The sequence below is a fragment of the Macrobrachium rosenbergii genome, chromosome 16, assembly GCF_040412425.1.
Source record: "Macrobrachium rosenbergii isolate ZJJX-2024 chromosome 16, ASM4041242v1, whole genome shotgun sequence".
In the NCBI taxonomy this organism is placed as follows: Eukaryota; Metazoa; Arthropoda; class Malacostraca; order Decapoda; family Palaemonidae; genus Macrobrachium; species Macrobrachium rosenbergii.
Window position 1 is genome coordinate 48,720,675 of NC_089756.1, and position 14,537 is coordinate 48,735,211.

General features: G+C 33.4%; 1 protein-coding gene across 11 annotated transcripts in view; it reads left to right on the forward strand.

The window, feature by feature from the left end:
- The window catches only part of fal (falten), a 33,298-nt gene extending 20,334 nt beyond the window's left edge, over positions 1-12,964 (forward strand). For 7 of the 11 annotated variants that reach the window (XM_067119057.1, XM_067119058.1, XM_067119052.1 and 4 more), the window contains 10 exons: positions 1,005-1,079; positions 4,196-4,379; positions 4,720-4,911; positions 5,076-5,156; positions 7,564-7,742; positions 7,868-7,924; positions 8,521-8,716; positions 9,198-9,403; positions 9,942-10,056; positions 11,997-12,964. In XM_067119057.1, coding sequence (XP_066975158.1) covers positions 1,005-1,079; positions 4,196-4,379; positions 4,720-4,911; positions 5,076-5,156; positions 7,564-7,742; positions 7,868-7,924; positions 8,521-8,716; positions 9,198-9,403; positions 9,942-10,056; positions 11,997-12,107 — 1,396 coding nt within the window. In that variant the 3' untranslated portion in view covers positions 12,108-12,964. Of the gene's footprint in view, positions 1-1,004; positions 1,080-1,858; positions 1,934-4,195; positions 4,380-4,719; positions 4,912-5,075; positions 5,157-7,563; positions 7,743-7,867; positions 7,925-8,520; positions 8,717-9,197; positions 9,404-9,941; positions 10,057-11,996 lie in introns of all 11 variants that reach the window. The other 4 variants (XM_067119059.1, XM_067119055.1, XM_067119056.1 and 1 more) reach the window with 1 other exon arrangement.
- Positions 12,965-14,537: the final 1,573 nt, after the last annotated feature.

Genomic DNA, 14,537 nt, shown 5'->3' on the forward strand with positions numbered 1-14,537 from the left:
CCCGTAGGAACATATCACAAATTTTTTAAGTAATTTGTATTTTTCCTAGGTATGCAAACCAGAGCCTTGTATTATAATCCCACCTCAGCTATCCCTCTTAGTCCCTGATGCTGAAAAAACAAGTGCTTTGTGATGGGAGGATAGTGAGGTTCCTTTCCCCCCCAACTTACCCACATGCTACTGGTTAACTATCTTGATTCCAGCCTGTGCTGAAGAATTCATATATATACAGTATACCTAAAAGGTTATTTGTATACCTAGGAAAAATACAAAAGACTTTAACAATTTTTGAAGTTAGGCTGGAGACTATGAAATTACTTTACTGTTATCTGGAAGATTTCTTGAAAATATCCAGGTTCAGGTTATATTATTGGGCTTTTTTCTTTTTACTCATCAGACTCTTTTATTTACCAGAGAGTCAAGAGCTTTTATTATAAACTCAGGTGGTATGGTACTGTATTATGCATATTTTCACCTTTACTTGTTTTAATTTGGAACAGGTAAACCACAACTATTTTAAACTGTATGGCATGTGATAAGTTTTCTTATATGTATACTAGTCCTGTAGGTAAATGCACTTTAACAGGGAATGCATTGTTCTTGTGTATGTACTACCCCTATCTTAGAAGTATATACTGTATGTAAAACCAAAAATCATTAAATAGTGCAAAATTTGCATGTTGTAGTATGTTTTGTTTATGCAATAATATTTAGAAATCATCTTAATAGTTTCTGTAGGACTTTCATAAATCTAAAGTGGAGGGAGGCATCAGTATTTAGAATTGTCACCTTAGTTTAAATAGCAAATTTGTTTTTTGTTTCCTGTGTAATCTTATGTAGCATTATATGGTACAGAGATTTTGTCTTGGGTAATTCATGTACAACTTGTGAATTGTGTGTTTTTTCTAACATTATTCAGACCATACTGTTTTGTTGTCATTTGGTTTTTGGATATCTATTACCTAATTTGTGGAGTTATGGGATTTTGGATTAAATTTTTACAGGTTTCTTAAACAACTTGGATCCAGTTACTTTGTATACCCAGCTGCTGCTTCCAATCGTTTTGAGCATTCACTTGGGTAAGTCCTTTTATTTTGGAAGCTGATGTAAACTATTCCTTATGCAGTGATTGGGAGATGGTTGCATGAATTGCTTGCATATGTGAATTTTGTCTCGTCTAGATAGACATGTTAACATTACGCTGTATTATGTGTAAAGCTGTTGGGATTCTTCCTGTCTGAAGATTGTTTGCTTAAATTTTCCTATTAACAATTGTTTGATAACTTTTTCCAACCTTCTTTTCCTTCCTGGATTTGAATCACCACTATGCCTAGAACTAAATTCTATTATTGCTGGTCCCCCTTTGATGTAAATTCCCAGTTCTTTTTGCTGTGCTATAACAATTGGAAGGCTTTGTACTGTAGATGTTGCTTTTAGTGCTTTTTTAATGGTGCAGCTTAAACATAAACAGCTTTGTTATAACAGCTTTTGACAAATTTTTTTAGTCAACAGGAGTACACTACTTGATTTCTGTGTACTGTATTGTATGGTAAAAAGGATAAATTTTCCTCTGTAAGTACTAAGTGGGTAAAACAATTTATGATGGAGGTACTAACATTTTCTTCTGGATTATCAAGGTATGGTTGTGGCACAGGACATACAGTAGATGTAGACATAGTAAGTGATGTTGAGGAACAAACTACCAAACCCAATGTGTAGGTAAGATTTTCAGGTAGATAGATCTGCTCGTGTATTAGGTTCATGTGAGCCTTGCCTCTGCAGTGCTTCCTTTGGCCCCTCTGTTTAAAAGGAATCCAACCCCAGCCTCTATATCAATGATATTCTTTTCCCCATTCAGGTTTCTGAAGACCGTGGGACCTGTTTATTTTGTGTTCCCTGCAGCAGCTCATAATCGTTTTGAGCATAGCCTTGGGTAAGGGTAGATCGTTAACATTTATATGATTCTTTGATTGGTAAGGTGTATTATTAGCATGGCTTTTGTATAATTTATTTCAGTTACCTGGAATTGTGCAAATTATTTTTATCAAATATGCAAAAGTGGGAAAGAGAGGGATTTTGGTTTTATACAGTATATCAGTTACTATAGTTTCTACATCAAAGCAGGTTATTTCGGTCATCTGACACTTACAGAAATTACCTATTCTTTATTATCTTTCAGAAATATGTAATGGGCATTACACTAAATTCTATCCTGTTTACTACAGTATTTTAGCTCTGTATTCCTTGTAGAAATATGTCAGGTTTGGTAAGATATAAACTTGTTAGCAGGTTCTCAGGTGTGCTGCTGAATTTAAGGCTAGTACTGTAGTAAGACTAGTAAGACTCTGGAAGCATTTAAAAAATATACAAGTTAGCTGTAAGTGACGGCAGTCACAAGGATGGAGTATTAATCAACTTATTTCACTCTTGAGTTTATTTAAGAACAATTTTGTACTAATGTCATGTTCAGTAGTGTAACGTTACATTTGAAGAGTAAACAGAATTTTTACACATTCAATAGTTCCATTCCTTCTGCTATCATTAATTTGAGAAATGTAAATTAATTCCTTTAAGTAATTTAAAGAATGTAGGTACATACTGTGCTAAAATAGAAATGCTTCTTTACCTTAAGCACATCCAGCCCTTGTCACATTAGTTAAATGGTTTTTGTTTCTCAAAATGAAACTGATATTTCAAATGTGTGTAAGCTATTTCTTGCACTGTTGATTGTGCCCCTTCATATTCTGTTGTCATGCAGGGTGATTGATGGACAGCATGCAAAATTAAGTGACGGAGAGCTGACAATTGAGCATTTAGTTTTTGCATGTGTTTATATTGTAAATTTTTACCATACAACATTGTCTTGTATTAATGATTATGCTTGCTCATTTAACACTTATGCTTGTTCATGTAAGATATAAACTGTGAATCATTTAAAGTTCTGATATTAGGAACTTTTAGTAAGGCATAGTTCTTTTGGATCAAATTAATTTTGTATCCTAGACTCTGTGTAATGCCCTATAATAGAAAACAGGAATGACATAAAGGTATTGTCTGAAAATTTTACATTTTACATTGCCTTTTACTGTATTCCATGTAGAAATAGGTCAGCCTCAGTAAGAAATAAATATCTCGTCAGAGGATTCTCAAGACAAATAATAAGACTGGAGGCATTTAGAAAGTACACGTTAACTCTAGGTGATGGCAATCACAAGGATGAAGTATTTAAGGCCAATATGTAACACTGTAAATGATGTTTCAGTCCTAGGATCAGATTATATTTTATCAAACTGCAGTTACCTGAAGAAGCTTAGGAAAAGTTCTTGATGGATGTATTGGTGCCAATGTAATGATTATTATGTGGTAGACTATGCTAGTATACATTTTTCGTACCCAAATAAGCTTTAACACTGTCACTGACAATTATTTAATATACTGTATATCTCATGCAGTGTTATTATCTAATAATACATTCTGTAGTATAGTATATTACAATTGAAAACTAGACAAAATTTAGACATGGATTTGATGGTTGCATTCTTTCTACTGTCATTAATTTGAGGATGTAAATGCATTCCTGTTTTCAGTAATTTAAAGAATATGAACACATTCTGTGCGAAAATAGAATTGCTTCTTTGCCTACAGCACATCCAGCCCTTGCCATATTAATAAAATTTTATTCTGTTTTTTAAATCGTAATAGTGTTGATATGTGGAAATTGTCTGTCTTAAATAGCGCTTTATTATGAAAAGGATGATCCCAAATGTATATATGCTATTACTTCCATTGCTGAATGTGCTGCTTCATATTCAGCTGACATGCGGGATGATTGAGGGACATCGTGCAAAATTACGTAATTGGAGTGCTGACAATTCTACGTTTAGTATTTGCATGAGTTTGTACTGTAGAGTTTCACTGTACAACATTTTCCTTTTATTAATTATTATGCTTGCTTGGTTAACACTTTTTCATTGTTTTGTTTGTTACTTTTCCCCTATGAATATTTTTAAATTCTGATATTTGAAACTTCTTTTGATATGTATTTGTTATGCTGATTAATTTTTTTTTCTTGAAGACTCACTCAATAGAAATTAGGAATGACATAAAATTATTGTTTAAATTTTTTGGCATTTTTTACATGCCTTATAATGAATCCTGACTAATTTTTTCATTTTCATACCACATTGACCGACAGCGTGTGTCACCTAGCTGGACAGCTGGCACGTGCACTTCGGGCTAGACAGCCTGACTTGAAAATAACTGATTGTGATATCCTCTGTGTCCAGTTGGCTGGACTTTGTCATGATCTTGGCCATGGACCATTTAGTCACCTGTGGGAAGTTTTTGTGAATAAAGCTCGACCTGGGAAGAACTGGGCAGTAAGTCCTTAGTAATGGTTGATTATTTTGATCAGTTATAAATCTGAAAGTACCGTCTTTTAAGTGTTAAACAACATTACCCACCCCACATCAGATTAATGACTGCTGAAACACCCTTCTTCTATGAAGTGTTAGTATATCTGAAGCAATGGATGTAATTTTTGTCCTTAGTACTACTTGTAGTTGCTGAAAGGAATTTAGAGGCGTGTTTTTTTTAGGTTGAATGATTGAGTGTCAGGCTTATAAATGTTAATATGATAATGTTGATAGCATAGCAGATACTTTGAACTTTAAATATAAATATAGTACTGTACTGATTCGTTTGTCTGTATTTCTTCAGCATGAATCAGCATCACTTGATATGTTTGATTACCTTCTGGATGCAAACAACCTTCATGGCGAGTTCCAAAAGTATGGCCTCAGAGATCAGGACTTAAAATTTATCAAAGAACTTATTGGAGGACCTAAAAGTACAGATGGTGCAAATTGGCCATATGAAGGCAGGCCTCGTGAAAAAGCCTTCCTCTATGAGGTAAGAGTGGAGAGTGAAATTTTCCTGTTGTAATGATAAAAAATTCAATTCATACTGAAATATTAATAAAATATAGAACAAACATAGAAAATTGTTTTAGTGAAAATGAGAAAATCATAGCTTAAAATGGAAAATAAAAAACTCATTTTGCATGTATGTTGCAGATTGTTGCCAATAAACGCTCAGGTGTGGATGTTGACAAGTGGGATTATTTCCTAAGGGATGGACATAGCTTGGGGATCAAGGTAAGTGAGATAGTCTTTGTTTCTATTCTGTGATACTTGGTACAGCATATTTTTGTACAGTCTCGTCAAGGTACAGTACAACACTTTCTTCTACAGTATATGGTGTAATTTTCAAGTTTTATTTAAACTTTTGGTATACAAAGGTCTGAAGCTCTTAGTACGAAATCTGCTTACTCATCTTTCATCACTGGTTACCAAAGTCACCAAAACCTGTCCCCTCTTAAAATTTTCTCCTCACCCATGGTTGGCTGGTCCTGCTCTTTGGTCCTCTGGTAGAGAGTGGGTGCATCGATGATTCATAACTTTTTCATGATGCCCCTCTTATGCATATGTAATTTATATTGAAGATTTCCTTAATTGATGAAGTATTGATTACTATAAAGTTTGGTAATTTAACAAAACCGCAAAGTCAAAGCTAGGTTATCATATGGTTTGCCAAAAGAATTTGTTCCTAAATAAAATACTGTATAGAATAGAGTAAAGTAAAGTTAAAGAAATTAAACAGTTAGTGCAAACAGAGGAAGCTGATTCAAATTACAAGGCAGAAAGCAATTCAGCTGGTGCCAAATGGGTTCTGGAGAACCTGTACTACTGTCTATAGTGCACCACCCAAGTTACACTGCAAGTGGTGCCATATATGGGGCTCAGACCTTAAGTGGGATTCTAGTATTCTTCTTGTATCATGATGAAATGTTTGCTTCTTTAACCACAACATGATTATAGTACTTTATCTCTCTTCCATACTCTTGACTTGATGGATCCATGATTTAATCTCCTAGGTAAAGACCAGTTTCTTCAACTTACATCCTACACATTAAACATCTTGGAAACTTGCACTGGTGCAGTCTGTTATAAAGAAAGTTGAGTCAGTCATTCAAGCTCCCCCTATTTTTGAACATTTCTGCTACTAAAGTATTTCAAACTTAACAACTCACTTTCTCAAAAGATAAGATCCTCTGAAAACATTTACTTATGACATGTCCTGTAACATCCAACAACTTGTCATGGGACTACAGTAAACCCCCCAGTATTCTTGGGGGATGCTTACTGCACCCCCTCGCGAATAGCTAAAATCCGCGAATACTTAAAACCTCTCTAAAAACACTTAGAACTGCCTATTTTGATAGTTTAAAAAAAAAAAAAAAAACTAAAAATGTGGTATTTTTCTCAGTGAAAAATACTACGAATGGGCGAATTTTCCACAAATAATGTGTATATACATTCCACAGAAATCCGCGAATAGTGAGACTGTAATACATGGCGTTTGCTGTATGTAGTGTAAGGTTATCTTTCAGATCAGTTTGTAGTTTTATGTCTCCCGCTCGTTTCATTTTTATTTTGTTGATGAAGATGTGTATGATTCTGCCTTTCACTTTCCATCTGTATTTAAGGTCATCAGGTCATTTTCAGTTGTCTTGAAAAGATATTATAGTTCAATTTAATAAGTTACTTATTACAGATTATTTATAATACAAGTTTATCTACATCTTTTCTTCATTCAGTGATTAAGGCATTTGTGTGCATTTTCCATCTGTGTTTTGAATATTTGTCTCATGTTTGAGACACTTCATCTTCAGTTTAATTTTGTGATAGGGTCAGATCAAAGATAGAGTATTATGCTGATTTCTCAAGATCCTTTTACTGGGTATTTTCTTTCTTTTTTCAACCTCAAGGTGAACTATCTGTCCATTTATGAAGGAAACCATTGCAACCACTTTTCAGTTTAGTTTGAGAATTGTCTTCCAGTTAGGATGCTTCATAAAACCCATTCAACTGTCCCTTCTAACATAAATTGGAAATCATCACCCTCATAATGGATTGTTTTGTGAATTATAATTTTTTCAACAGCCAAAGGTTGAATTTCCTTTCCTTATTCTGTTTTCCGTGACACTAACAATCTTATATTGTTTAAGAGGTAGGCAGAATTTTTTATTGTGAGTAAAACTCATTGTTTTTCCCTCCTACATTAAGAACAATATTACTTGGTTCTTGAATAGTGCTGCTGTACTTTTGAGGTGAGAAGTGATTACTGTATATGGAATTAACTTGACAATTTTTAAATCTTGTCAGCACTTTGTATTTTGCATTAAACAGCCTAAGGATTTCCTTAGTCTGTAAGATGTATTCAAGCAAGAACAATAAGAATACATGAACAATAGATGTTCTTAATTTCACATTTGAGAGAATAAAGTCCAAGCTTATTTGTAAGTACAAAATTAATAAATTGCCAAGATACTTTGGTAATAAGGGAAAATTTTTGTGTAGTAATTCATTTATAAATTTGTCAGTGTTGTACAGAATAAGGATATGAGTGAGTACTGCAATTAGTATTCAGCATGTCCAGAAAAGCACTTAAAATTGAGTAAGAGAGAAATTTAGGAGAAAAAATAAATTTCTTTGCTTCCAGGTGACATTCGATTACCATCGCCTTGTAAAATTCTCTCGTGTGATAGATGTTCCTGGAGAGGGATTGCAGATCTGTTTCAGAGAAAAGGAAGTTGATAGTCTTTATGACATGTTCCATGCACGCCGAACTCTTCACAGGACTGCATATCAACATCGTGTTGTGAAAACCATTGATTCAATGTAAGATAATGTTATGACATTTACTTATTGTGCATAATTTCCTGCAGACATGTGGTGTCCTGTAATAGTGTGCATGTTGTACAAATTTATACATTTTCCCTAATTTGTATTTGCAAAATTTTCAGGCTAGTGGATGCTTTTTGTTATGCAGATGAGCACATTCAGTATAAAGGCAGAAATGGGTAAGTAACTTTTAAATGTTGCTCTAGTTCTTAATGAATAGGTACAGCATGTAAAGACAACTGTTAAATGCCAGATTTTCTAAGTATGGTAATTTTATGTTTAAGATTAGAATGTACTGTATAGGGGTAAAAGAATATTTTAGCATCATTAAACCCTCAGAATGGGCTTCTTTGAACAGATGCCCACTCATAAACTGGTCATATGCCAGAAAAGTTTTATATTTCACTGTGTATTTAACTGACAAAAAACAAGCTAGGTTTCTTTATCATAAAGAGGAAATTTTGCTTTACTACTAGATGAATTGTAGCCATAAGACTGTGGTGAGACTGACTAGAAAAAAACATCATCTGTTTGATTACATCCTTAGTGTTTTCAATCCCCAAAAATTTACTTGGTGTTAGTGTGGAATAGTAGTCAGTTTTATTTTAGAGTACAGTACTGTTTAGGAAAAGTCAGGTTACTGTGTTTGATCCATGTGTAGGAATGAAAGAAATCTGTGTACTTCTTAAAAGTATTTAAGATGTAATGTTTTAAGGTGAATTATAAGGCTGTACAGTAGGTGATGTTTTTCATTTTTCATTTTTTCTGTTGGCAGAAAAAAGTACAACCTGGCAGATGTGTGTGATGACATGTATGCTTACACCAACCTTGTAGATGATGTATTCCACCAAATAATACGTGCAGAAGGAGACCATCCGGATCTCTTGAAAGCAAAAGAGACTATTAATAGAATTCTTACTAGACAACTGTATGCTTATGTTGGTCACACACAGCCTATCTCTGGTGGTATTGTGAGTATACAGTTTACCGTACTGCACTGTATTTGCTTTATATATAAGTTTACCTAATATAAGATTACATTACCTAATTTTTCTTGCATATATGAGCCTTGTAGCTTTAAAATACCGTATGTAATTACAGTGTTCATAAATCAACAAAATAAGACCTTCCAAGTCATTTACCAGATTGAATAATTCAGCATGTTATTCTTGGCAGTGTCATAAGCTAAATAGATCTGATCTGTGAATGTTTTATATCTTAAGATGTGGTGTTTTATGACTTAGACTGCCTATTCAGAAAAATTCTTGGTTTTATTGCTTACCTAAGTAAACTGGCTAACATGTTTAAAATGTTTCCAGTTGTTGGGTCTCAAAGTTCTTTTTATGCTTACTAAAGAGTATGATGAAAAACAAGAATATTACTGGAGGGTGTCCATGATTTAGAAGAGTTTTACATTTTTACTAACTGCAATCATGTCTTTTCCTTCTTTAGAGTAAAGAAACACTCATAGCTTCCTTAGAGAGCAATATTCCTTCTGGGTCCTTGACAAAGGAAGACTTGGATATTCAAGAGGTCCGGCTAAATTATGGGATGGGTGATAAAGATCCAATTGAATGTGTCAGATTCTACAGTAAAAATAACCCTACAGATGCCAAGACTTTGTCACGAGAGGAAGTATCTAATATGTTGCCCCAAAGGTAAGGAGATTTAATTGTGTGGCAAAATGATATCAAGTGTCTAAAATATTTCTTGTCCTAACTTCTGTACTTTTCCACTGATAATTAGATTAAATTCCGGTGATAAAAATAATGTAACTAGGCCAGTGAGCTATAAATCTTAGCTCTGTCAGTCCTGAACCAAAAGAATTGTTCTTTAAAAAGGATAGATTAAGATTAACTAGATCCAATTTAATGAATTACATATTCATAAAACAATTATTAGTTCTTGCAAACATTTTTTGAACAGGTTTATGTAAAAAATAGTATTTTTTTTCATTGCTATCAAATGAAACTTGGACATTCTCACAACAGTTTGATAATGTATTTCTTTGTCTTAAAACAGGAGTTGGTTTACTTCTTTATTTTTTACAGTGTATTGATTATTGCCATAATTCTATTGTGAGTTAAACATGCAATTAGATTAAAGTCCAGATCTCTTTAATATCCCATGTGGGATTAACTCTTGTATTGTTACTGTATTTCCATTTATTTAAAACTAAAAAAATCATTTGATTAGTTTCCAGGAAGTTGTGTACAGATTTGTCATCAAGAGTTATGATGAAAGACACTACAGAGATGCTCAAAAGATGTTCAAAGAATCATGCAAGCAGTTGAATATGAAGGAACCCTCAGTAAGTTAAAATTCACTTTAATTATAACAAAAGTTACTATAAAAGTTATTGTTGGAGTAATCAGGGTTTAGATTGTGGGAGTACATTATATTTTATTGTGGACAGTAATGACGAACTGAATATTTTTAAGCTACTCATAATTTGGAATGTATCATCTGTGTAAAGTGTAAAATTTTACAGATTTCTTTGGTTAGCAAGTTTTCGTCTCATCAGCCAAATAGTAAGAGAACTAAAGCATGGATTTTGTAACTTTTAGGTCCCTTGCTTATAGTTTTTGTTTTGGTGTCTTTCCTGAAAATACTTTTATGTTGTAGATTGCTAGGAGTTTTTCAAGGATATTATGCAATTTTTTATAGTCTTGCTAATAACAGTTTGAATTTTTGGAATGCTTGATGATTGGAGTGTGTATTATATATGATAATTTAACAAAATTACACATATTTCCTGATGAAGCACATTTGTTGTAACTACCTAACTGGTTTATGATATTCATTTCTAAGATTTTTCCTAGACACGACTTAAAGATGTAAAAGAACTTTTCGTCCTTATCTGTGAGAGAGCATATCAGATCGCTTTGATCAGATTCAAGTTTCTGATGAGATTCAAATAATAAACATGTGTAACAAATTCAAGTTCATGTCAAAACAATATATTTATTGGTCTCTGGCAGATAATTACTTTACAACATTTACTTATTCCTGGCATTAAATTTCTTAAAATTTACTGTATCCTAAAGAGTTTTATCCTGTTATTTCAGAATTCCCCAGGCATTTTATTAGATTACTTCATAGATCCCCTACTGAGTAGTAATCAGTCACTAGTTTGTTTTAGTAGTGTACTATACAGTATTTCTAAAAAATAAAAATACTAAGTATTGATCATAGGCTTACCCCAACCTCATTAAAGATGAGGAGACCTTTGATGCTTTTTAAAAGGCCAGGGACACTGGGACCTTGCTGGCCTCGTAAATATTTTTATGAAATACTCTTACCCTAGTGATCAAGTGCAATGTTTAATCCAGGACCACTGATAAAATGGCAGATGGCTGAGAAATCACTTGACGACCTTCTGGTTAAGCATCAGTCACTGAACAATACAAAATGGTAATCAATGCAGCTTGGATGAAATCTTGCACAATTTGTTTTCACTGAATGGCACTGTGCTTTTAGTTTGCATTGCCTAAGAGGTGGTGAGCAGGCAAGTGGTGGGGGTAACTGCTTACACACTTGCCCTCAGACCCTCACTTTGATTTAGGGTGATATGTGGTTTTATACAGGAGTACAGAATTAGGTGTTGCATGTTCCCTTGGAATACTGTATGGCATAACTCTTCCACCTTGGACTATCTGTAAGGTCTGAACTTTTATCCACTTGCACTATTTATTTAAAAAATTATGCATGTATAGCATAACTGAACATCAAAAACAACATGCTCAGAACATTTGGACTCTGAGGTTCACTGTTTGCTCCAAATTTCCATCAGGTGTGGGATTTTTTGCCATATCTAACAAAACAAATCAATTCTGTTTGCCCAACAATTTTCTATCAACAGACAGAATATGGAGAATAAATTCTGTCTGTCAAGGTTATGAATTTTCTTGCTACAAAGTTTATGAACCTGGTATAAATGTGGAAGTGTGTTTTGTTCCTACTCATGTAGGCAGCAAAGAACTTGGAAGTTGTTAGTAGATATGCCGAAGTGACTACTACTACTGCCAGATCAAGTGTAGCCATTTCTAATTATTTAACATCTCAGAAACGTAATTTTTAGTAAATGGCAGTGGTCTCAGCGTTTTACTTACAGTTGTGTTGTTGTTTGTGTGGTTTTCATGTTTACCAGTGTTATTGTGTTTTACGCACTGCCCTCTTTTAATGAGAAAGTGATGTAGAAAAAAAAATTATTGCATTTCTTTTTAACATTTAAATGTACTCCACTTCCAGGTTGATTCTTGGCCAAGACATCTTACTCCAGTCAAAAATTATAATGGGCACTGTGCAAATGGTCAAGGAGCCCCAGTTGATGGATCTGCGGTTCAGTGGTTGAACTTTTAAATGCATCTTTCTGTTTATTAGTATTTAGAAGCAATAGCTTTCATTTGAGTTACTTATTTATGTGAACTATGAAGAGAGTAGAATTTTATGTTTAAAAAATATTGGTTATTTAATAATGTGCAGGTGTATATTTTTTCTAATATATTTCACATGTACAGGCAGTCCCTGGGTAAGGGGGTGGGTTCCATTCCAGCTGTGTGCCGTAAGTTGGAAATCGCTGTAACCCGGAACATCATAAGAAAAATTTATAAAAATGAAAAAAAGAGAGAGAGACTTAAGTAACCCTGGTGAAAAAAACAGGTTTTTAAACTGGTTTTCTCCCCTCCTTATAGGGGGGACTTCCTTATGGGAGGGACCTCCTTATAGCGAATCCTCCCTGTGGCTACAGCTCCCTAAACTGGTTTTCTCACCTTGTTATAGTGCTGGCGAGTCAGCACCATAATTTTGGAACATCAGGCTTAACCCAGAACCGATTTTTTGATAAATATATTTCAAAAAGCGCCATAAGTATGGAACGCCATAGGTTGAGACAGCCATAACCCGGGGACTGCATGTACTGTATTAGCTTTAAATATGTTTCTTGTTCTGTAACAAAACTTTCCTTCTTCTACATTAATTATTTTTATTCTGCTACAGTACTTGCTAGTCACCACTTTCACTATTTCTTGATGTTCTTTGTATGGCATTGCACTATATATTGTACAATATTATGATCTAGTTTTCATTTTATTTGATCAATCAGTAGCTGTTATTGCGCAGAATTCAGAAGTTGTTGGAAGTTGTGATCCTAATTTGAAAATAGAAATTTTGCAGTGAATGCAGAAGTTTACAATTGTTGTTCATAGTTACTTTGATCAGGATTGCAATTGACATGCCTTGTCTTAGATTTTACTAAGTTTACAACCAGAGTACAATATTTTTTCCTTATATCTTTAGAATGTGGTGTATATTTTGTATTACCTTACAAAAGATGCCAACATAAATTTTCCATTGGATATTTGTGTGATGTACTATGTATTCTTTTAGAATGCTAACATGTTTCTATACAATAATTACTTTCAGTATGACATGCCACACTTGTTTGCCACAAATACAGTTCATATCTTATGGGAAGTTTCTCTTTAGGGGAGCTTTCAGCTTTTGTACAATGGTTATTGACTTAATTTGGTATGCTACAAAAATTCAGATGTGCAGTTTTTCATACAAATAGTTTAATATTCTATTGAAACAAGTATGGTACTGTATGTCTAAGATTCAGGTGGCAATAGTGTCGTATTCATTTTTGGATGTTAGAATGGTTCTAATAATTTGGTTTATTGAGAAAGGACTGTAATTGTTGAAAAGATTTTACACCAGTTTTTTTATTGTTGGAGGCATTAAAATGTCTAGATAACCTTGGTTGAATGAAAATGGTGCAGTTTATTGTAGCAGCAGACTACTAAGTTATATTTTACAGTTCTTATTGTGTGGCACACGGTAGATCATACACTATTAAAGGCTTTTTGTATCCATTTTGATCCTTTGCTGCAGTGTGCTGACCTGATTTGTAATGAGATTCATAAGTCTCTTGAAATGTGGTCTCTCACTAAATAAGCTCAAGTAGACTATATGGAGAAATATATTTTCCTATGCTGTACAGTATACTGTTAGTGCTTTTATTTCAAGAGAAGTCATACCAATTTATAAAAAAAGTTTTTATTATCCTTCACTAATCAGTATGTTCTTTCAATAATCTGTATATGTGGGATGGAGTTATTTTATACAGCAAGATTGAACTAAATTTTGCGGTGCTAATTTCAGTGGTCAGAAATTGTTAGCATAGGCATTAATGATGTGAGAACTCAAGGAACATATTGCTGCAGTTTCCAACATTCCCAATCTTACTATGGTAAATTTTTTCTTGGTTTGGTTTGCAGTTGTACAAATCAATTGGATACAGAACCATTCCATGGATAATATATGCTGCATTAATGGACGTTGACTTAAAATTCAAAGGAGATACTTGAAAACTGATTTCGAAGTATTTTGATAGAGACGGAGTATTTTCATGAATTTAAAGAGCATTTATGTAGTTACACACTACTATTGTTTTCTTATAGACAATTAGTCCAGAATTATAGAGCTGTATACTGTGATGGTGACAATATACTACTATCTTGGGACTGAAGAGTACAAAGCCTAAGGAAGAATATGTAAATTAATTTTTTTAGCATTCATAAGTGCTATTTTTATGATGTAATATCTTAAATTTACTCAACAGTGTTATTAAACAATTAAACTAGGTCTGGCCAGGAAATTTTGGCACATCAAAGTACAAAGTTTTTGTTTGGAGGATTTGTCTAAAAATTTTCTGATAGCAAATGATTACTTGAAGAGTAGCAGGTTCAGTGCTAAAGCTCAGTATATAAGAAATTTTTAGAAAGTAGTTTT